The 23,846-nt window shown below is 42.6% G+C and overlaps 3 protein-coding genes across 4 annotated transcripts in view; 1 reads left to right on the plus strand and 2 right to left on the minus strand.

Moving 5' to 3' along the window:
- The window catches only part of LOC100123144, a 105,541-nt gene that overhangs the window by 6,718 nt on the left and 74,977 nt on the right, over positions 1-23,846 (plus strand). The gene's annotated exons all lie outside the window — the stretch shown is intronic.
- LOC103317947 (probable serine/threonine-protein kinase kinX) lies at positions 486-10,247 on the minus strand. Of its 2 annotated transcripts, none has more exons than XM_008218464.4 (3): positions 9,656-10,247; positions 4,866-6,516; positions 486-4,126 (listed from the first exon to the last, which is right to left on the minus strand). In XM_008218464.4, exons 2-3 carry the CDS (start codon positions 5,378-5,380, stop codon positions 3,565-3,567), a joined length of 1,077 nt encoding a protein of 358 aa, XP_008216686.1. In that variant the 5' UTR covers positions 5,381-6,516; positions 9,656-10,247; the 3' UTR covers positions 486-3,564. The 2 variants fall into 2 exon arrangements, with proteins under 2 accessions (XP_008216686.1, XP_032453958.1); XM_032598067.1 differs by having other exon boundaries at positions 9,650-10,196.
- Positions 19,939-23,069, minus strand: LOC100123179. The gene is made up of 3 exons (XM_001607982.4): positions 21,509-23,069; positions 20,710-20,869; positions 19,939-20,268 (listed from the first exon to the last, which is right to left on the minus strand). Exons 1-3 carry the CDS (start codon positions 21,647-21,649, stop codon positions 20,114-20,116), a joined length of 456 nt encoding a protein of 151 aa, XP_001608032.1. The 5' UTR covers positions 21,650-23,069; the 3' UTR covers positions 19,939-20,113.

Below are 23,846 nucleotides of genomic sequence, written 5' to 3' on the forward strand. Positions count from 1 at the left end.
TACACGAGAGCCGTTTCAATCGCGCGCAAGCAAGCAAGCGAGCTGGCAACACTGACCCAGAATGCGAAAGCGCAAAGACAATGGGAGTATTATGGTGCTGCTCTCGTGTGTCCCACATAATGCGACTGAAATTACCAAAGCGACTCGAGACTGCAGTCTTTTAGGCTTGGATTACACTGACGGTTTAATGCACCTGCACTCTTGGAAATTCATTAGCATTACGAGAAAATTATTCCCTTTAGGATGAGAATTACAATAATGATAGCTGCTGGGGAAGTCTTCCGTGCGCCGTCGAAATATGTTCTCTCTCTCTCTCTCTCTTTCTCTCTCTCTCTCTCTATCTCTCTCTCTCTCTCTTTCTCTCTCTCTCTCTCTCTCTCTCTCTCTCTCTCTCTATAACGTAGGCTTTTGCTCGTCGGAATATCATCTCTGCTGCATATGTGCGAATATCCGTTAAAATCGAGAATTATAACAAAACAAAGATGTTCAAGGAGTGGTTAACTTTTACTACAGAGTCGATACTAGTATTCTTGACGTCATTTCACTTGGCATACATTTATATTCGTTTCCTGTCGCATAAGGTGCGAGAGAGAGAATGTATATGCGGTAAGCCGCGCAACGTAACGCATGTGGAACAGATGCGCTAGTGAAGTGTTCACAGTTATAGAAAATAAGAATGTACGAAAGATCACCAGTTATATGATGCACCAAGACAAACAAAGAATCGTTTAAAGATCGAAAATTCAAAAGAAATACTTATCGCTCCAAATGAGCGCAAAAACCGGCTGGAACAATAAAAGCGCGTTTATTCGCGGTTTCTCGGTACACTAAAAGCCAACCTCCGTAAAATTAAACGGGAACGAAAAAAAGGAGGCAGACGTCCATACAGCAGAAATCACAAGTCTTCTCCTACCGCACTAAAAAGCTAGCAGTAGTAGTATACCGCTACACACAATTGCTATCTTCTCAGCGGCACTATCGTCTCGACCGACTAAGTAACCGCGCGAGCTCGACGAAAGCTCACGACTCCCGCGCTTGGAAATCGGAAAGTCGTCACGGTCAGTCCGCTCGCGTAATCGGGCCACTGCAGCACAGTCCGCGCGCCCATCTGCTGCACGCACATCAGCGAGCAGAGCGTCGCAGCCGGTATAGCATCTCGGCTTTTACGAGCCAGTGAACAGTCCGAGTCAGGAAAATACATAAATCGCCCGCGCGCGAGCTGACTGTGTATCATTCGACTTCTGTGCGCGAGAGCGTTTTTTATCTTCTCTAGCGCGTGAGGGCAATCCCTCGTCTGTGCTGTGTGTAAGATGTTGCGCACGCGAGCCGTGGTTTTTCGTGCTCGATTTTCCCGGGATCGTGAGCTCGTTGATTCGCCGTGCGAGAGGCGAGGAATGCACGGCTTTTAATTTATCCGAATTCCGTATGGGGATATTATATGTCTCTTATGGGCAAGAACGTGGGAGATTTTTTCCCCGGTGATTGTGGGTGGCATATTTTTTGTGTCTTGTTGCACTTTTGAGTGCTTTTTAATTTTGTAAAATCAGGTAAACGCTGCTGCTGTTTTGTTGGTTTGATTGCCAGCGGCGATCTTATCTCTCGCGAGGCGATCCTTCATTACTAGATAATATATTCATTACACACAAGCTCATACCGGAGTGATCAATCTTCGATAATCTCCTGTTGATGAAGATATCCGCCGTACTTTTTTCTCTTTTAAGTCGCGGATGATTATAAATGAGCTTTTTATAAAATCGTTATGTCTTTGCCAAATTACGTTATAAGTGCATAAATAAATCGTTTTTAGCAATTTTATTCGCTATGTTCTTTCGCGCAAATTCGAACGAAAAAACCAACCGTCAAAGTTTGTGCCTGGGATGGTGCTTGTCATATCTCGAGCATCATCAACAACAACAACAACAGTAATCAAAAAATCAAACACGCCTGAATCGCCTTTCGTATTCAAAACTTTTCGCGTAACTGTGCATCCACGCGATGATGGTATTAAACGAACTTTCCGAATGGATACTCCTCGGGCACGCGGCGGCTCTTCTGTTCCATTTTAACGAGCGCCTTGAATTCGTAATCCTACACTTCGTGCGCAACCGTGAAACACGCCGTTCGCGGTTTCGGGCTAGCGACTTTTACGGGCGAAAATTTTTTTTATAATAGACACCCGTTGGAAAGCGCCGAGTCGCGAACGAACTGTAGCAGTCGGGACTTCCTGCTTTTGAGTGATGAAAGCTTGACGCGATCGCGTTTTCCTTTTCGAACGCAGAGCATTTTCCGTTCGCGTTTTAAGTATTATATATACGTAAGTTGTGTATAGTGCGTAGGAAAGATCGTTGCACTTGGTCTACAAAAAGAGAGCGGTTTTAGCGTTGTTTTCTTCGTTTTGACGTTTGCGTGAGCGTTGCGAGATCTCATCGCTTACGGAGTGTTTTATGATGCAATTATCACCGTGAGTTATTTATACATATAGATCTGCTCAAGTGCAAGGTTTAGAATGCAAACAAAACGAAGTGTATCTATTACTGATCTGGTTTGGTGTTATTTCTATTAAAATATGCAGTTCATTGATCGCTGCGCTTGTAACGTAAATTACAAATAATTTCAAATTCAATTTGCTTGTGCACTGCGTGTTACATATTTTTGTTATCATAGATACAATCCTGATTATTAACCGTAAAGTAGAACGGTTGATAAGCATTAAAATTTCTTAACTTTACATTTTATCCGTGTTTTCGAGTATCATTTTACCACGTCATCCTACTTTTTATAATATTCATAACGGGTTTCTTTGGCCGTATAACTTCGATATGAATGATTAGAATTATTACGGTTGAATCTCATCCACATTGCTATTAAAATACGGTATCTAAACGGTTCTACTCTGCCAGCAGCGCATATTAATGCACTTTGATAGATGATATAACGTTACTTTACTAAACGCGTAATTTCAGCTGTCTTACATTTGAAACGCAGTCCCATTGTTTAAATGAACTCAAATGCGTATACACAATGCACGCTCACGACCGAACCTATAAATATTCATTTCACGTCTAAATTTAACACTACGCACGGCGTCCATGTATTGATAATTGTACTGCAACGCGCATTCATTTGTTTCCGCAGCGTGTCGTACAGTGAATTGTATAATATGTTTTAGAATGTATTACAGTATGGATTTCTCTATTTTGATGGCGGCCAGGGTAGAGATTATTTACGTGTAATGATCTGTCCTACGTGAATAAAGTAGGTAAAATATTTGTTTGTTTCATTTTACAAGAGTGAAAAGAAAATATCAAATATAGAGTCCATCATATTTGGAATTGTAAATAAATATGCTCGGCTGAAGTAACGCATGTAAATGTATACGCGTTTCATTTATTGATAAAATTGGTTCCATCAAGCTCTCGGAGTCAAAAAGCCATTAAAATAATATTCAAGTGATCATTTGACGTAAATTAATGTTCCCTGCTTCTACAATAATGTAGCAAACAAACGAATAACCATCCATCTCAGTCATACATCGGCAAACCGGTGCAAAGCTTCGACGAGAGTCTACGGCCAGGGCCGCGTCTCTTCGCAGGTAGGATCGTCATCTAGCGTGAGAGGGCAGAATTCCTCCTCCGAAAGTCTGTCGAGGTCGTAAACATCGACCGCCGGCTTGTACGGCAAATCCGCCAGTGGAATCCTCTTACGCTTGTCCTCCTCGTCTTCGTCGTCGAAGCCGTCGGACGTCCAGCTATTCTCGTCGTCGAACTCGGAGAAGTCCCGATCGACTATGTTGCCCTCCTCGTCCGTGTATCTGTACTTTTTTCTGCTTACACGTTCGAAGTCTTCGTCTGTTAAAGTTAGAGGTCCGTGACGGTTTTTTTTACTCGTTGCTTTCTCGGACTTTGCGCCTATCTGCGGCCGACCGCTAAATTTTCGTTTCTTCCCGGGCTTCGGACACTGTTGTTCTTTTTTCTGTCGCTGACTGCGTCGTTGAGATTGATGTTGTTTGCGATGCTGTTGTTGCTGCTGCTGTTGGTATTCTTGTTCGTTTCGATCTTCTCGTAGGCCTGGTTGCCGTGCTTCTATCTCCTCTATGTAGACCATTAAGTTGTCAACAGATTCGTTTCTAAAACAAATTTATAATAATAACATTTTTAATACAGCTACCTTATTAGTATAATTAAAACTAACATTGTATAATTTACGCCGGTAAATATAATTTAAATTTAAAAATGTTGAAAATATCGAATATTTAATATGCTTTAAATTACAAGTTAAAAATATTTCATACAATTAATAATCCGTTTATAACAGCTGCATCATCATTCCGACTGTTTATACTGCGCTTTCTCTACACAAAGACTGTAGAAGCACGTAAACTCATTAAGCTATGCAACAGGTTACTTTTAATTTCAATGAATGAATTGGCAGGTTTCATTAAATCGCAATGGCTTCAATTGCGATACTTAACCATGTTTTCTGCGCAACCAATTTTATCCGATTGTGGCAGGCTGAATTGAACTGGTGCATATTTTCGCGTGCTCGAAAATATTGTTCCTTTATACAAAAGTTTTGAAAACGTTGTTTTATACTGTGCGCGATCGATTTGAATCGTTACCTTGTGTAAAACAATTATTTACAAGAATGAAAAACTCGAGAAAAAAGTCGAACAACTCGTCGGAATTTAATTCGACAAATTTACGCGTATCAAACGTACTTTTTTCATCGATAAAGAAAATCCGCAGAAGGTTATCATAAATTGCGAAGAATTTTATTTTCGATCATCCACAGCGAAGCTTATACCGTGCGTTTAACCCAGTAACGCGGAATTCGCGAAAAGCAGAAAAATAATATCTCTTAATTACTCAATAGTAGCCTGCAGTATAACGGCCTCTTCGTCCGGAGGCTCGGCATCGCGTTCCCGCGCGGGCTTCTCGCGGAATGCCAGCTCCTCTAACCCATCGACCTCTTTTTCGGCTTCAGGCACAATCATCTCCACCTCGTCCCTCTCCTCCTCTTCAATCTCAGCAGCTGCACCTGCTGCAAAGGCATCCGCTGCCGGCGTCGTTCCACTTTCTTCACTCCTCTTCGCGAGCTCTGCCTCACCGACTGTACAGCCGACCTCCTCGGCTGCTAGTTCAGTGCTACAAGAGCGAAGAACTTGCTGCAGCTCCTCGGTAACCGGACTCGCCGACTTATCGGCCGCGTCGTTGAAGCCCGTGCGCACGTCCTGGCGCATCTTCGGGTTCCTCTGGTACTCTTCCTCGAGATAGCGCTGGAACTGGCCCTTGAAGTAGCCGTCGATCATCTTCCAGAGACTCGTGCTGTACCAGCCCACCACCGTCAGCAGGAAGAATCCCCGTAGCAGCAGCGCGAGCATGACTGTCGCGTCTACCTGCGTGTGTGTGTGTGTGTGGGTCTCGAGCTGACTCGCGGATTAGAGAGACGTCGGACACACGGGGAATGATGTGTGCGCGTCCGTACGAGGGTGCGAGCTGAAGGCGTTATATTATGGAAGATAGAGTTTGCCAGGAGTTAGTTGGCTGACGTCGCGCGCGAAGGGTTTCTGTTTGGCTGCGCTTGACGATTTTGCGATTGGGATTAGCCGGAAAGTTTGGCAAGGTGACGGAGCTTTGTTTGCGTTTGCTGTTTGTCGATGTGACTTAATTAATAAGCCCCGCGCGCGCAAGCGCAAGCTACTTTGGCTATCGAGATTTGAGAAAGGCTCTGCTCTGTCTCAATGCGAATTATCGCGATTACAGCGCGAAACTTCTACTAGAAATCAAAATAGTGGGCTCTAGAGCAGAGGATGCGTGTAAAGAATTCACAGAGCAGAAAAGCACATACTGAAAAGCAAAAACATCAAAGTCACATTGTTGTGAAAATCCTCTTCATATCACTGCGTAGCGCGTGTACGTCACCAGATAGAAAAACTCGCGCTTCATCTAATAGTCGTCAGAACGTCGTTCACAAAAAAAAACAAACAGTGACAGCCCGTGCAATATGTCGCTGCGCGAAAAAAAAGTAGTCGAATCTAATCGAGTGTCGCGATCACATACTCTACGTTCCGAGAATCACAGACCGCAAAAAAGCTCTCTCTTTCTCTGGAAGCTCCGACGAAACAGTCTTTCATGCATAAAGCAGCCGAGATATGCAATTTCATAAGGAAGCCAATATCGCTAGTATTCTTCCTCGCCGAAGATAAGCTCGCGTATTATGCCGAAGGTCAGCTGTATGTGTGGCCAGGCCATTGTAAGCAGGACGACAAGAGAGTTGGCGATGACGAAGAGCCGCATCATGTCGACCCCGTCGCCGGAGCGCAGCCACTCGGCGAAGCCTTGGTTATCCGCATTGTCGTCAAATGGGTCTAACGATGGCTGGGCTGACGCTTTGGATTGGCTCTTTTTGTCCTCCTTCGGCTCTGATTTTGAATTGACCTTCTGCTGGGATTGAGAGACGTTCGAGTCTTTTGTATCGAACGTTATGCGCTTTTTTGAGATGGGTCGAACTTTCCTCCTGTCGAAAGAGAAAGATTTTATAGCTGCAATTAAATTGTGTATTTTTCACATTTGAATAACTAACATTGATTTGCTATGTCATGATATACTTCAGCCGCTGGTGTAACTAAAACTATTGCATAGATAATTTTCAATTTACTTTTTTCATCTGTTCATGTCCTTAACATTGTTGTTTACATATGTATATACATATATAATTCATCCATATGGATCCGCAAATAGAAATACATAAATCATATCAATCCTACTGTCGATAATATGACTGATTTGCATCTTTCTCGAGTAAGACATTGTAAATTCACCTCATCGAATGCAGTATGCATAGAGACTTCCCTTACGAAAGCGTCGAAAGACAATTCTAATAAATGTATTACATAATGGTAATGCTGATGTCGGCATGGACTAAAATTTATAGATAACTAGCTACTCTTTTTCCTTCCTACTCTTAGTGGCTTTCTTTTACTATCCTCGTTCTTTTTATAAAAGAAACGGAGGGAGGACTCTGATCGATCCTCGTAAATCCTGTGACTCGACGTCAGACGAGCCGTAAAATAAAAAAAGGCAGAAAAAATACTTCAGTATCGAGAAGCGAGGAATCTCGCAGTAAAATAAACGCTTATGCCGTCGAGGCTTTTAGATGGGAACTTGCAAATATAGGGAGAAAAGTGCTTCTTGACACGTTTTTAATCGAACGCTGTACTTATTCATCTTTTATATTTATATAATAATATAAAGATTTGGTGTGATCTTACACTTCAATAATTTAAGAAATTATCAAATATTTTTTCGTCGTTTCGTTTGCTTCATTTTTTTTCTTAAAAATATGTTTTCGAATATTTTCACAAATAAATTCAAGCCATACATTATGTCTATAATTCAAGACCACAGAATGCAATTCATAAACAACAAAAGGGAGAAATTCAGCCTTTTCCAGAGGCAAATGCCTGGAAATTGGCGATCTGTACTGGGTTCCATTCATCTCGCACAAAGCTCTCGGTCGCGCTCTTAAAGAAAGCTCCCAGGCCGGCTGTTTATAACTTCCGTCCATGCACACAGCGACTAGCCAGGGGATTCAATAGACACGGGTCCGTTGCCTTCATCATATATTAAAGCATTCATTTTTCACAAATAATAGCTGCATGATTTTTCTTCGAATTTAATTTTTTTGAAAATGCAAATTCACTTCTGTAAGCATCAAATCGAGTAGTTGTTACTGAAAAATACCTACAACTCGTTAATCCATTACCAATTTTAATTCTCGCAATAAAATAATAATATACTAACTGCGGATGTTTTTAGAATTGCTCTTTCGCATACGAGCGAGTCTCGATCGAATACAGCGGAGAATAGGCTGCGGGGAGCGCTCATACGCCGCGCGACGAGCGGCCAAATTGAAATTTTCGTCGGTCAGAATCCGATAAACGGAGACCGCTATCTTCGCGCGCGAGACTTCCTGCAGTTTAACGATGTCAAACGTGACTGTGCCAGATTCGCGGCTGCCCGCGCGATATCCGTGGTCAGCTGCACTATATATATATACTGCCGTACAGAGCAAGAAATAGCCGCCAGAGTGGTAGGGGCGGTATAGGGGTGTGAGAGATCGAGAGAGTAAGAGAAAAGCTAATGTTATCAGCGCGAGGCAGACTCGTGCATATTGCATTCAGCGAAATTTCAATTCGCTTTGTCCTTATTTCGACACTGGCCAGCAGTACTGGATTGGAGTATCGTTTTGGCCGAGAGGTTTCTACGTTTTTGGAAGAGCGCTAATTCCCTTTTTTATTTCGACGTTTCGGCTCTATACGAATAGAATATTGGGGATCAATGAGTGCACGACAGTAGATTTTTTTTATGAAATATATAATCTCTTTTGAGCAATGAAAGATACCTTTGTACCTTTGAAGACACCTTTGAAAAATTAATTTTTTCACATGCGTTAAAATATTAGAAAAATTTCGAATTTTCATTTCCTTCTTCTTTAAATATTAATTAACAGTGTATATACAGCTCAGAATATTTCGTGCAATTTTCGCATTTCCAAATCGATCCACACCGATAATTCTAGTTTATACCTTTCCGATGTACACAGATATCTATATCCCGCGAGGTCTATTCCGCATCCATTTCTATATATTCGTGCAGAGGCATGCAAAAGCGCGAGTAGCAACCCCGAACACGTCTGCGAAGTCGTCGTTGTATTATTCGCGTTTGATCGGAGGTACATGAAACTTGCTCGAGCGATAAAAACGATCCACCGCCGCCAATATTCGGAAGTTGTCTGCTTTGCGGATTAGGATATCCGGACGAACATCAACAGACTATATAACGCAGCGGAAACTTTCATATCGCTGTTTGATTCTCAGTCCCGCGAACTTTGAAACGTCGCTTAAAACATCGATGCCCGAGTTTATATGTCTTTGCTGAGTCGTTTCGATTGCTAGACAGAAGCGTTGTCGATCGGGCACTTAATTGAACGTGATTGGCATGAGTTTTAAGTGTAAAAAAGTGTACGATAATTAAATCAGGATGGATAATTGTAATGCAATATATTAAAATACGCGAATTACGAATTGAGGTTTGTTCTTTTGCTAGTTTAAAAAATTAAATTAGTGTAGAAGCACAACGGGAATTGGATTTTTATCTGTTCTCGTACTCGATTTCGTAACTTTTTTTTCTGTAACGAAGTAAATTTATTCACCAGAAAAACAAATTGAATTTAAAAACTTTCTTTGCCTCGAAACATTTGTATTTAACCTATGATCCTTGCTCTTTCGCTTCATCGAATCGTTCAAGATTGAATAAACAAACCCATTATTTTTCAAAGCGCTATTATTTCACCAACAAAAAAAACTCATAACGAAACTATTTTAGTTCACTGTTTCGGTATTCACCATAAAATTTATTTGTTTTTGTTGCAGGTGAGTTACAGAATCAATCACACACAGTCAATTTTTCCACGCACTGAGCCAACAACCAGGTAAAAAAGCTGCATCAAGCCAACCAAACTATAACAATTTCTCTCTCTCTCTCTCTCTCTCTCTCTCTCTCTCTCTCTCTCACACACACACACACAAACACACACACACACACACACAACTGATGATGAAACGTGAATATTAGTCACTGATTTTTACCCTTACTTCGGACGACTGGTGTCAAACATAACGGTATGATCGAGTCCTGCCATCATGTTCTCTCGGTTAGTGCGCAGCAGCAGAAGCACGCATAACGCGCTCGCTGATCGAATCTACAGTGTCTTCGCTAGCTCGTCGCGGCTGCAGGAAATTGGATTGTGCCAAATATGAGGCGACACACATAGGCCGAGCGCTCGCCTAAGAGGATAACATCCGTTATGCAATGCACTTGATCCGCGCATTCGGTGCTGCGCTCACGATCCAACGACCCACGCAGTTAATGTCCGACGCTTGGTTCGCCAACACCACGCCCATGATTAGGATCTGTGCCGGGCAGTGCCATGGCACCCGGCTTTTCCCGGCCCCGAACTCCTCGATGATGATCGACGTCCAAATAATATACAACGCACTGGATTCTTCCCGTCCGCGCTCGGCCGCAAGATAATATACGGGGTCGCGAAGTATTATTGTGATGAATAGTGCGCTGAAATTTCCGTCCTTCCGGCGTGATTTACGCTCTCCGAGCGCGCGCTGACTGAAGGGGCTGCTTTGACACTCACTCGCACTGCACGCTAAAGGCCGGTAAGGTTTCTTTTTCTTTCCGTCTCGCTCTCGCTCGCGCTTTTTCTATACCCCTCGTGCCACCCCCTCTCACGGCCCGTAATCTCATTATAAGGATGTCCTACGGCTGCAGAAGGTTCTCATTTATGCGCTGTTTCTTCGGCTGCGAGAAGGTATAAATATAATTTTTGTCAGGACAATGCTCTGTTTGTCCGGCGAGAGAGGCTTTAATTATGACTCGAGGCGATATGGAGTTAATTGGTCCTGGCTCAGTGAATCGATTGTCTCGCGCTACTTTTGACTGCTTTTGTCGAGGCGAAACAAAACAAAAAAATGAACTCATTGCGCGCCGGGATGAAAAGTTTTCCGCCCTTGCGGATTAGTGTAGCACGAGCAGTGCCGAGAATCCGTAAAAGTAAAAAATCCCCGCTTCATATCGAGCAGCGAAATTCATCTCCTCGGCGTCTTAGCTGCGCAATCAAACAAATTTCCCGCCGGCAGACCAGCCAGGAATTCGCTCTCGATCTCCTGCATGCTACAGAAGAAAGAGAGAGAGCCCCGCGGAAAGTGCGGAGAAGCTGAGCAAGCAAGATTGAGAAATTTACGCGGCGTCGTTCCTTCAACTCCTACGACTATAGCCGACCGCTTCCGGGGATAATAGATCGACGCGCTTCTCTTCTCTCTCGACTCGACTCGATCAACGTCTCCGTTCCTTCGCTCTCTTGCCAGTCACTCGCGCTCTCCTCTCGCCGTGTCCTAGAGGTATATATAGCTATCGTAAAAGTGTCGATCTCGGACCGTACCGCGCGCAGAGCTCACCCCCTTGGTATATAGCTCCTGTCGAATTAATCGCTAATCACTTCCGCAATTAGCGTCTCCTCAAAAAGCTGGCCTATAAAAACGTCGAGCTTTCGCAGCAGCAGCGGTGGCGCGTCAGGAATCTCCAGTCGTCGTGTTGCGCGACATCCCCGTGAGAGCTGAGGAAAAAAGGAGAGAAGAGGCAGATGGAGAGAGAAAAGGAGTTTTGGGTTTACGAGGGGCTCTGAGAATTTTCAACTTTGTATGAATTGCGCGGGATGTTGTAAAATCGGGTTATAAATGTTAGGGGTGGTTGTAAAATACGCGCCGTAGGCTCTGATGAAATCATTTTGCCAGGGGGTTGAAGAGATGCTCGACAGCCACTATTCTTTTCTTTTTTCATCGTCGCTTACCTTTATGCGCGTGGGATTAAGATGCAAATCGACAGTTTCGCGAGCGATCGGAGTTAATCTTTACGCCTTTATTATAGACGCTCGCACTTTCTATTTCTTATCGCTTCAAACGGGCAACCCGCTCTCAGCTGTAGGAGAATCATAACGGCGTAAGTTCTTTTTATGGCAACACTTTCGCAGTAAAACTTTTTTACACTCGAAATTTCACCGGCCCAAAGCCCGACTTTACAAGCAATCCCGCAAGCCGAACAATGAAGCAATTACAAACAATTCTCAAGTCACTCTCTTCGGCTTTGTGTGTACACACACTTACATGTACACACACACTCAGTTAGAGCGCAGGCAAAACAATGCAAAATCCCAACAATAACTCAGGGAACTATCTCTTGACGCAGTAGAAAATGGGCGCCAGACCGGAAGCCGTAATCTAGAGCCCGCCGTTGCTATGCTAAACGCGCGCGCGATATAGACAGCTTTAAGGAGCTCGAACAAGCGCACGCGACTCTCGTTCGCGGAATATTAATTCGGGAGCATGGGCCGCGCGCAAAAGCAAAGTTAACTCCGGAAAAGATGAGTCGCCTCCCTGTTCTGCGGGGAACTTTCATCGGAGTCTATTTGTATTTAGCTCTCTCTCTCTCTCTCTCTCTCTCTCTCTCTCTCTCTCTCTCTCTCTCTCTCTCTCTCTCTCTCTCTCTAATACTGGAGGATATAAAAGTTTGCAGGGCGGGCTATTTGAGCGGATGGCAAGATATTTAGTTCGGAGTTTCCGCTGAAACATTATCAATTGAACCATTTGCTTGTGGATCTAGCGAACTTCTGTGCCGAACAGAAACTTCAGTACACTTGACTAACGGAAATGATGCATATTCCGATGGAGTTCACTGAACCCGGAGAGAGTTCGGCGATAGTTCGCTAGAATAGCTATTTATATTCTTAAACTATAAGTTTCCTCCAAAAATATACCCAATCCTCGTGCGACGTGAATCCTAAGATATCTGCTGTTCTTCTCCGCAGTTATAGCACGAGCGGCCCAAGCAAGCCTAACAAAAGGCCGTGTTGGCATAGGTGGCACACTCCTATATCTATATAGACTTGGCAGGCAGAAAACGACGAGGGAAATAGAAAAGCGCCTATGCGCCACCTATATTCGCCGACCAGAGACTCACAGTGTCAGTGACTTCAAATGATATTTGAAAGTTTAGATACCAAATTGCTTTGATTTTATATAATATCATGGTCAACACGTGTGCTTAAATAATAATAAAAGTAGGCTTGCAAAAGTTTTCAGTAAAAGTTTTACGCGGAAATTACCAGCCAATCAGAGAACAAATAAAATGATTAAAATCTTTTTGTATAAAGTAGCACATGGGACATCCCGAATTTCCGAAACCCTTTACTCCAATGACAATCCCGCAAGCTCAACAGTGATTAACGAACCATCAATATTCAGAACTTTGCGCGCGCTTGAATTTCGATGACGCTATGGAGCAGTATCTTGCTGGCGCATAGTCGATCGATTACATATCAGAGATCAAGCGACATGGCCGTATTGCGCTCCAAAGCGTATTACCCTCTCACCCTATATTATATTCACGTATGTATATACATACATATACGAAATCTATCGACCGGATTGCGCGAGCTCTGGTCCGCCGAGGCCGCAAGCGCGGCCACTTGATAGCCGGATGATTTGCGATTTCCCGGCCTAATTAGTCGTGCACCAGCTCTTCTTGCAACGCGACTCACGCACGTCAGAAAGATCGCGCCTACGTGACTGAACTGAGCAGCTTCTTATCGGCCGTAATGAGTTGATCGTCGGTGGAATCTATCGGAAAATTAACATAGGCGTTGGATTCTTTACTGCGCTTCATTAATATCGGTTCAACTTACGCGGTTTCTCGGATGTGTCAGTCAGTCAGACGTCGAAACGCATGAGTGCTTGCCGATGTATTAAAGATTGATCAGTCGAGGAATATATAATTATTAGTTAATCAAAACGTTGTAAGTTTGAAACTTCAAAATTTCTTGAAAATTCGAGCTTTTAAATTTACGATGATGTTACGAAGAATAAGTTTCACAGTACATGCCTTCATTTCAGTCTTTCTGGTTTTACAAAAAAAAAAAAAAAAAAAAAAAATTAACGTTGCAACCAAACACTTGCGCTTTGCATCAAAGGTTATACACTATACATATTGTAAAAGCGATACAGTTCAGTCGGATTTCAATATAAAGCACACAATATACACGTTTCGTTGACGTCGTGCAAGCAAACTTCATTCAGAGCTTAACCCCAACAAAGAGCGTTTATTTCCAGCTGGGAACAGTTTCCTTATACCAGACGCGTTACAAATAATTTTTCCAGATCCCAGTGCAGCGCGGCAAAATACAATCTCACAACGTAAACGCCTGCTTTAAACGACCAACTGTACGTCGAGGGCACGAAATTATATAGGAATATAAGTCTGAGGCAATTCACAGCAAACAATCTTGGGAGGGCATTGTGGATATTATTCCGCGTACCCTGTAATTCGAAATAAACCGTCAATTCAGTTCTACCAGTTTCGCGCGGATATTCTATACAATTCGCGGATACAACAGAGCTTGGGATTTTGCTGCGCGAGTGCGCGAGGGACGTTGGGTCCCACATTATTCAGAACAAGTTACGCCGTGAGCTATAAAATAGCGATGTGCATGCGTATGTCTGCAATCGAGGGAGGGAGGTTACGTGTACGTATGCCTCAGACAACTTGCCCGTTAATATGGTTTCCAGGGTCAATGTATATCCGGTTTCGCATAGCCAGACAATACATATAGATTCAATATGTAGAACTGTATTTGGCGCAGCCGAAGATATTCACTGTAATTTAGGTGCATAGAAAGCTCAGTACCGCAGCTGGCGAGTGTGCAGTGCAGTTGATCGTTTATGTATAGGACTTAATCCAAATCCAATGAGTAACTTCGATTATAGCAACGTCTATTTCAAAGTCTTTAATTTAACGATAGCCATTACGACAGCTGTAAGTATTAATTTAATATTGATATGCGAGGCGTTTATATTTCTCTGAAACTTTAATTTTCACTTCTGCGGATATCGGAAAAAGATTTTCTCCGACAATGCCATATATTATTACACACCGAAAGCTTTTTCGACGCGTATCTGGCTGATGGCGATAAATAAATCATGACAGATAATCTATGTGTGCATACGTATCTATCATCATTTGATGTTTATTCATCATGCAAGCGATAGAGCGTAACCACATGCAGCCCGTGTAATTATGCCGTACGTTTGCCAAATCAAATATAGCCTCAATTGATGTATCAACAAAAGCGTTTATAGCACAAAGTGTATAAGGGATATCCAGGCATAAGGGTTCGCATGTATTTCAATCTTCAAATCCCTAATGCACCTTATACTACCATCATAGTAAGCCGCGAATCTCAAGATTGTTCGCTTTAAACACATGAGCTCTTATCTCGATACGCTTCAGAAGCACACGCTCAGGAGCTTTCTCCCTCGGAAGACGAGAATAAAACGAAAAGCATTATACATTGTTTACCTGGCTTCCGAAATCGAGCGGATAATCCTGGTAATGAGCGCTAAACCTTAGACACTGGCCCAGCGCAGTCACGCACAAATCTCTGTATATCCCTCTGCTACTCTCTCTCTCTCTCTCTCTCTCTCTCTCTCTCTCTCTCTCTCTCTCTTTCTCTCTCTCTCTCTCTCTCTCTCTCTCGCTCTCTTTCTCTCTCTCTCTCTCTCCATTATCCGTGTTCGGCGCTGCTCCGCGGAGGATAGACGTCTCAGAGTGAACGAGAGCTTTACTTCTTATGTCAGTAGTACACAGGTGTATCTCTATACGTAGGTGCTTATACACGCGCGTCTGTGGTACGTGTATATGCACAAGGTGACTATAGATGTGTATACAAGAGCAGTGTCAGGAGTGATTGACGCCTAGGGCCACTTGGGTGTCGGCGTCGTTCTCGGGGTTCTTCGCTTAAGGAGTGTAGATTGATTCGTAATGGAATTACCGAGGCTGTCTTCGTCGTCGTCGTCGTCGTCGTCGTTATCATCGTTCTTCTCTACTACGCTGACTACGGCTCCTGCTGGTAATTCCATTCGCATTGTAATGCTATTTGCATCGACGTTTCGTTTTGTTTTGGACGAGCGCGCGGGCGACGTGTTTTTCAACGCGGACGCGGAAGTAGCCGTAAACATCATTATGAGAGACGAGCTTCGATTACTTCGCCGGGGGAAATTGTCGATTATCTCGCGTTAATGGATTTTACTCGTATCTAATGGTGATACTGTTAGGGTCGTTTTTTTAGGGATTCAGGATTTGTTCGAACTTGCGAGTCTTTGCGATTTTAAGATAAAGCAATTAGCGTTGATTGAAAACTGTGTATTGCCTATTTTTTAAGGCTTTACCTTTACATTGACTATTCTAATTACTCTGATGCAAATTTTAGTTTCTTGATTCCTTTTCTCGCATTCTCACTTATTTTATCGTTTATCTTATTATTGAGTTATCGTTTAAAGAAAATGGCAACTAAACTATATAATGTGTGACCACGCCACTAATCAACATAAGTCAGAAATAGATAAGACGGCCCAACTGTCGAGATTTTATAGCAACCGAGAGGGTAGAGATCTGCCCCTGTATTAGCTACCGCTATCGCCGATTTTCCAGAGTAAGAAAGAGAAAAAAACTGCTCGCGAAAAGTGTAACGGCGCAGAAGAAAAAAGAGCAAGAGGCGGAGAGGTCGGAAAGTATCGGCAGGAAGCGCTATAATTGGAATACGCAGGATATCGATAAGACTTTCCAGGTCACCTAGACGCCATATACCGAGCCAGTGTGTACGTGTGTGCATAGGCGTATACCCAGCCCTGGTTGCACGCTCGACGAAAACGACTTCTTAATAAGATCCGATGGAAAGTCGCTCTCGCTCCCACGTTCCCGCGCACCGCGAAGTCTGTACACCCTTTACCATCTCTCCTTTCTCTGACTCCTCCACTTGATCTTTTATTGCACCATCTTTCCCTGAGGATCTATTGTTAAGAACGTTCGAAGCGAACGTGTCCTATACTTAGAGCAGAGGTAGGCTCATTATCCTAATCAGTTTCGTTTGATTTGATTACGAATGATTATATTGTATAGTTCGTGTAAGTTAAATATCTGTATATATTTTTTCAGTCAAAACGTTGTATGAATAAATACATTTTTTAACGTTAGCAGAGTTGGCAGAGTTTGGAACACAATCAAGTGTAATTATTAGTTGGCTAAAGTTGCTCTATAGTAATCTAGTTAGTCTCTTGAGAGATGTTCACATTTCGAAGTATAATTCCCGTCGCGTAAATTATGATACACTCAAATAAGAAACAAAATATCAGTATAACTATCTTATTAAAATCTACATATTCCGTTCTTTTCCAAGGCGAATATTGTTTGTCTGTTAATTTACTATTGTTGTGATTACACTTAATTGAAGATGTTTATTGTGTGAACCGTCCACACCTCGTTAATTATAGTTTATAGTTTTGGGTGCAATTAGGAAGGAGTTAGCTAACAATGGACCCAAAATTCAGGTTCGTAATTATAACATGAATCATTAGAGAAATCAAATCTGATACGAAGTATTTATTCATTTTTTTTTTTTTTGTATAAGATTAATTCTAGCGAAAAATAGCGTTCTATGTCTGGCTGAATGCAAAATCAGACGCTCCCCAGGATCGAAAATTACCGTTCATTCAAGATACCATCCGCACCAATCATATGCACCAACAGACTTTTCAATTCAATGCTGTGTCCATTTCCAAGTCGAGCGTCTACGTTATTCCACATTTCACCCTCTAATACACAAACTGGGCTTTCTATCTCTCTTCCGTGGTTATATTTGTACACAGCGTGTTTCATTCAGAAATGGACAGCAGCAGCAGTAGCACAACAAGTCTCATGCACCAATAAATCAATTTTTAATTTCTTCTTTTTCCCTTCCGCCCTCTCCTGCGACTTTCGTATTCTCGTAGCTCGCGGCACAGCACCTCATCCCCTGCACTCGACTTTTGTCGATACGGCCGAGAGATTGAGAATAGAATCCGTGTATCCTCAGGAGAAGGAGGCGAGGATTGCACACTGGATGGGTCAACTTCGGGCGGTGAAACTCGGCCGTCTCTGCTATCATTTCGACTCCACGACTTCTCCGCTGCAGCCGGACACGATTAAGTCCGGTCAAGAGACGTTTCTTCCGAGTTGTTGCACTGCGAGTTGCTGCAGTAGTGTAGCCCTCGGGAGTCGGACAGAGTGATGAAACCGGAAAAGACCGTCGGGCGTTTAAACGAGGAACGCGCAAGAGGAAAGGGAGGTGAGGATGAAGAAGGAGCTAACGGGTGCGAGGTCAAGGTGTGCTTATTCACGGAGCGTGACGTTTTTAGCTGAACTGCTTGATGGGCCGGGAGGAGGTTTATAAAAATCCTGCACCGAGGAAAATTCGACTTTCCAACGGTTCTTATAGTTTTAGATTTCAAATTAAACTTTTCCGCTATGTCTGAGCTCATGAATAATAAAATTGGATATTTGAGATGCAGCGCGATGTAATTGCAAATCCGTGAATTCGTAAAGAGCCAGATTGTAAAATGAAAATCCATTGTATTCCACAACGGCATGTCGTACAATTTCCAGGAAAAAAGGCGCGAGCGAGGATGTAGCGTTCAACTCGAAACTTAAATTCAACCCGAATTAAAGCGGAAAAATGTTTTTCCCAATTAGCTCACGACTAACTCACAATTTCCCTAGCTTTATCTCGAGAAAACATGCGAAAGCCAGAGCGAGCGTCGTAGCTTCTTCATAGCTTTATATAAAACCCCGCTATGCCGCATGTCCCTTGCTCGTATAATTCATAATTTCGACTGCCTCGGCAAGCTCGCGCGCGGCGGCCGGCATCCGTCACGCAAGAATAGAGCCTCGGGGGTGCAGTCAGTCGCTGAAAAAAACTTGGCCTCACTCTCCTTCCGCCATATTTCTCTAACTTCTTTCTATACGTCGTCCTGAGGCTCGGACGTTATACCACCGCATGTGTGCGGGGGATGAAAAAGCTGCGGGCAAAGTTTTCAAGCACACTTTGCGTCGCTGCTGCTCGTCCATTTTTTTTCGCGCGAGCACGCCAGATAAAAACTCTTCGTGTGCAGGAGGTGTGTCGCGAACGCCTGGAGAAATCGTCTTCTCTTGCTCGCTTTTGAGCGAGCGTGCGGCTAAACTTCGATGAGCTTGATACCGGAGAAGTTGGTGGAGGACGTATAGGTGAGAGGTGACTGCTTCGGGGGTGTTGGAATGAGCGCTCGAACGCCGAGAAGATCGCTTACCTCTGAAATGCGCGCGATGGGTGAGCTCTGTGCGAAGCGTATCGATTTTGGTTTTGGAGAGAGGAGTTGGAGAACAATGGAAACTTTGATTTGTTCTTGATTAAGATAATGAATGTCATTGTTTGAAATTGTGTTGCTTCGCTGCTATGCACTGCCTGTGAAAATTATTATTTTCATATATTGTCTTAAAATTACGGAGCATTTGTAACTTTATTGCCCACTGCATCATAATGTGACAATTTATATGGATACAGTTATATAGTTTCGTTAAGCAGTTACTATGCAGAAAGTAAAACACATTCTCAAAGAAAGAGTGTAAACGTTTTCAACTATAAGCATGCCATGCTCCATTCGTCTCGTCGAAACTTTAATATTTAAAATTATACTCTGAGAAGCTGGATCATATCTTCTTGCAAAATATAACAATTCACGGATTCATATTATTGCCCGAAACGAAATAATTCGACCGAAACTATAAGTTCCATGAGTACACGTATAAAAACTTTTTCCACATAGGCGCATTCGTTCAAATTAATGGCGTTTTGAAAAGTAACGACAGCAATAGAAGCAACATTTGGCACACGCTCACATCCTTGAAATTTCGAAAGCCTTTGGGGGGATTTCTGAATGACGAGGAACCAGATTAAAGAGAAAGCAACGGTGTGTATACTGCACAGCCAGTGCTGCGCGTGTAAGTTACCGAGGGGTGTTTATTTCCGTAATAACTGGCCCAGTCGTAATTGCATCAACCTCCTGACTCTCCTTCTCTTACTCTCTAAACGTCATATCACGTCGGATCTTTGCTTCGGCTATATAGAGCACCAGTTACCACCCCCGCCTTCTTCTCTACTCCCTCTCTCCCTCTCGTTTACCGACGCTGAAGGAGCAGCAGTCGGCGTCTAACTTCGTCAATCCCTCTGAATTGCCTTTGATATAAATGCCCTTGTGACGATGAAATGACGCTAAAGACCTTATATACGAGGTATTAAACGCCTTTGGTCCTCTAAGTGAGTAGGCGTACTAACGCTCTAGTCTTTACTCTATTTTAAGGAAGCTTTTCCACATATCTCTCCTCTTCATCTCTCTGTTATTCAGATAAGAACAACTCGAAATGTATTTTAAATTTTTTATATTTCAAATTAATAAATGATCAGAAGTGCACAAACATTTGATTTTATATTTTGAGAATTTATTAGTACAAATTCTGTTACACGTAACTATTGTGAATTACCCCACTAAAGTGAAAAGTTGGATGTGTACAACCAAGTGATGAATAAAACATTTAATTTTGACGTATTAAGTTTCAATGATGCATTTCCAAATACTTGAAAGTTAATGTGCGGCAACGAGAAGCCAGAGTTGTGACTTTGTGTTGGGAGGAACTCGTACATTGAAACTGGTCCTTGAAGTTCCCAGGCTATATGGTTCGTCGCATGCTACAGCGTAGCTATTCTTTTCATTATTTACGCTGACGTAATGGATCGTCCCTGTATGGATGAAATCGAAATATGAGTACTTTCAACTATGATTCATTAAATCCATGCATCAATTATAAATATTCCAAGTTATTTCATCAATATTGAACTATTCCATAACAATCCGATATTTTTCAACACAGACACTTTGCGGGTAGAGGGCTGCTCTGCAGGTGCATTTGTAAAACAAAGCGCAAAGGTGCCATAATATATACGAAAATCTGAAATCCAGACGCCAACACTCAAAACTGTAATTGCGACTACTGCGCTATTCAAAGGGCTAATTACGAAACGCGTATAATAATGAGCGCGCACACATCTGTTGGCTTGTGTAGACATTACATTCGAGTGTCGAGTTGCACTGACTTCCCGTACTGCCTATACACCCGAGTGCTCTCTCGTGACATGCTCTACCCGTTTTGCAAAAGTTCATAACTACAAAGCAGAACTTACCTCTTTCGACGCTGAGCATAATAGCCGAGTTGTAGACCTGATCGGTAGGATTCGATATTTCCACTGAGCGACGGAAAATCGTTTCGTCCGCAAGACGCTCCCCAATTACCAGGTCGCCGATGAATCTGGACTCTCGTTTGTTGTCTCTTAGTTTAAAATCCTTGAAGAATTTTTTTTTATAATTAACAACTAACGTTAGAGTTATTTATAAGCTAATCGGTTATTGACACCTGTGAAGCTTTATCTCCGCGCTAACCGTGCTTGGCTCGTATTACTAACGATATGCTAATAATACTACCCGCATTTTTTAAATCTAATTTGTTGTACAGTTTTGTCTACTCGTATTTTTAAAATAAATATGTAAACTTTAATGTAAAACAAAATATGAAATAAAAATTTAACCACGTCGTATTTTCTCACCGAAAATAATCATCTCGTTACTTCGACATAAATAGATTAAGCCCATCAATCCTAATTTATTTTCAACTTATAACGTTGCACAAACAATATAAAGACATTTTTTTTCTTATTTAAGAACGTTGACGTTAAAAGTTCGTTTCGAAGTTCAGATGCAATACTTGCAAGTTCATAAAACTTTTACAATGTTCTCCTATATATCATACATGATTAGAAGTTTTGCGGTGAACCATCGCATTTTTTTATTTTTAACCAAAGCACTTTATCCCACTTTTACTTGTAAAACGCTAACGCGTGTTTGTTAACAAAAATTATTTTAGCGAAAATATATAAAACAATAACCAACAAAAAGTATTCAAACGCAATAGATTAAATTATTCACCATCTCGTCCTTTTTGACAATGTCCTTCTCCGTGAGATCGATGTGTTCCACCCTCTTCTCGGTAACGTCAAACGCTTGAGCGTTCAGCACTGCAGCCAGGTAGATCAGAGCCGGCAGAATCTTCACCACGTAGCTTGCCATTTTTCGAACGTTTGCTCGAGTCAATTCAGCGCGAAGAAAGCAGCGATCCACAATAGCACATCGAGTCTCGGCAACGGGCGACTTTATAGGCCGACGTATCTGCGCTCGCGCCCCTATCGTACATACGCCACGGTGGCACGCGCACAGAATACACTATTGACAGGATTGAGACAAGCGGGCGGCTATCGCATACGGAAACGCGACAGAGAGCGATGTAGTGCTTGTTGGAGGGGTATATCTTGAAGCTGAGCAACAACCTCAAATTCTAATCGTTGAGTCTAGTTTGATTATTAGACGCTTAGTTGAAAGCATGGAAAACTTTGAGGTGGACTTGTAAACGTTGAAAAAAAAGTACTAACTCGCTAGCCGTATGCGAGCATGTGGAATTCGATATTTCGGAGCCTCGTTTTTCTGTTGATATAACATGCGTATATATTTGTTTAAAAAAGAAGGCTTTTGAAAAAACTTTTTGAAAAAAGCTTTTGCAGAAGACTCGAAACCGGCAATTTAGTTTCGCCTTAAATGTATTCTAGTAGCTACAGAGGTATCTATTTGTACACACAAATACGAGCTTTTCGCACTGCAGACTGCAATACAATGCAGTGTAAAGGGAACCTAATTTATAAATAAACCCAGTCGAATGTTAGGGCAGTTTATCGACGATAACAAATTGTAGTTTTGTGAAAAATATTTTCTCTAGTCGATACTACTGTGCCTTTATATACTATGTGCTCCAAGTCCGCGAATCCACAAGGGACTTTGCCAAGATACTTTGACACACATATCTTTGCGGATTTAGCGGGATTACAGAGCAGCGATCTGTTTTATATTTTCGGCCCAGAAAGGATGTGACTTTTATATTTTTACCCAGTGAAGAACATATCGATTTCAAATAATAATATACTTTTACTCTCTATTTCAGGTACGTAACCGATGAATGAATTTCTACGCAAATGACAGTGAGTAAAAAACCAGTCTAAAGTCGGTTTTAAAAGTATAAACAATAAAACCAGAGCTCTTAACTGCGCCTGAATAAAATTATCACGCTGCAGTGTCTGGCAGCGACGGGATTCCCAACAATAGGTGTACAATTCATTCTTGTGACACGCACCCCTTCACTCCCTCAAACCGAATCGAATTATATTTTCTTTGGCGAAAAAAGCTCCGCAGCAGCGACCCTCTCCCATCGAAACTTGTTCGGCGCAGCGTCAAAGCGAGCTCGGCACTCGCGTTGCTACTCTTCGCGAATACTTTCTATGTTATGTTATGTTCGTAACGACGAGCGACACGGTGACCGACAAAGAAAAAGACACGTGAAGTGTGCAGAAGAGAGAAAGAGGTCCCCCCTAAGCTACTCTGTCTTTTTTGCAGCTCTCGGTTTCCCCTCTTGAGGCTTCACCCGCGGCCAACTGTGCGCCAACTTGACTCGTCCGCGGGTGTATTTGGGGATGTACTCGAGAGACACGCGCGCGAAGAGTGCAGGGTGATGAAAATGGGCGATGGCGAAAAAGCAGCGTTGCGCACTTTAGCCTTTGTCTTTCTTTTCTGCCGTCGCGTCTTTTTTGCTGCGTTCTCCTCTCTTCATCGTGTACTGCGCGCCTCGCAAGAAGTTTGCCGGCTTAGGGTTGACCTCCTTTTTGGCTTGTAGCTCTCTCTGCCTCTCTGTCTCTCTCGCGCCGTGTATGAGAGAGGAGATACACACAATGCGACGTGCGAACTGCGAAGTTCATCGAGATCAATTCGATCGTGAATTTGTTGCACAACGGTGAGATAGAAATTTAATACAAGTTGCTTGTATTTCAAGTCTGCGCTCTTTGTAGTTGGCGCGTGAAAGTATGTCTGGTAGAAATTCTGAAGGGATTTCGAGGAGATCGTTTTGCTAAAATTTGTAGAAGCATCAAATTAATATAGAGTTGGTGTGACGAAACGGTGTGTACATTGTGAAATAATTAGGATGAACTGGGATACAATTTGCCGGCCTCATTAGAGAGCGCTATTCGAGACATGTACGATTTAATCGCTGTTGTAATTCAATTGCATCACCCGTGTTTCAGCAGCAGATAAAGCTGAAACGTGTCCACCCGTTAGTGGGATTAAGAGAGATTTATAATATGGGTACTAAATGTATATATGGGTAGACTGGAAAAGAAATGATAACAAGCGGTGTGTGATTTCACGAAACAGAGTTAAAAATAAA

Source organism: Nasonia vitripennis, chromosome 3 (genome assembly GCF_009193385.2).
Source record: "Nasonia vitripennis strain AsymCx chromosome 3, Nvit_psr_1.1, whole genome shotgun sequence".
NCBI lineage: Eukaryota > Metazoa > Arthropoda > Insecta > Hymenoptera > Pteromalidae > Nasonia > Nasonia vitripennis.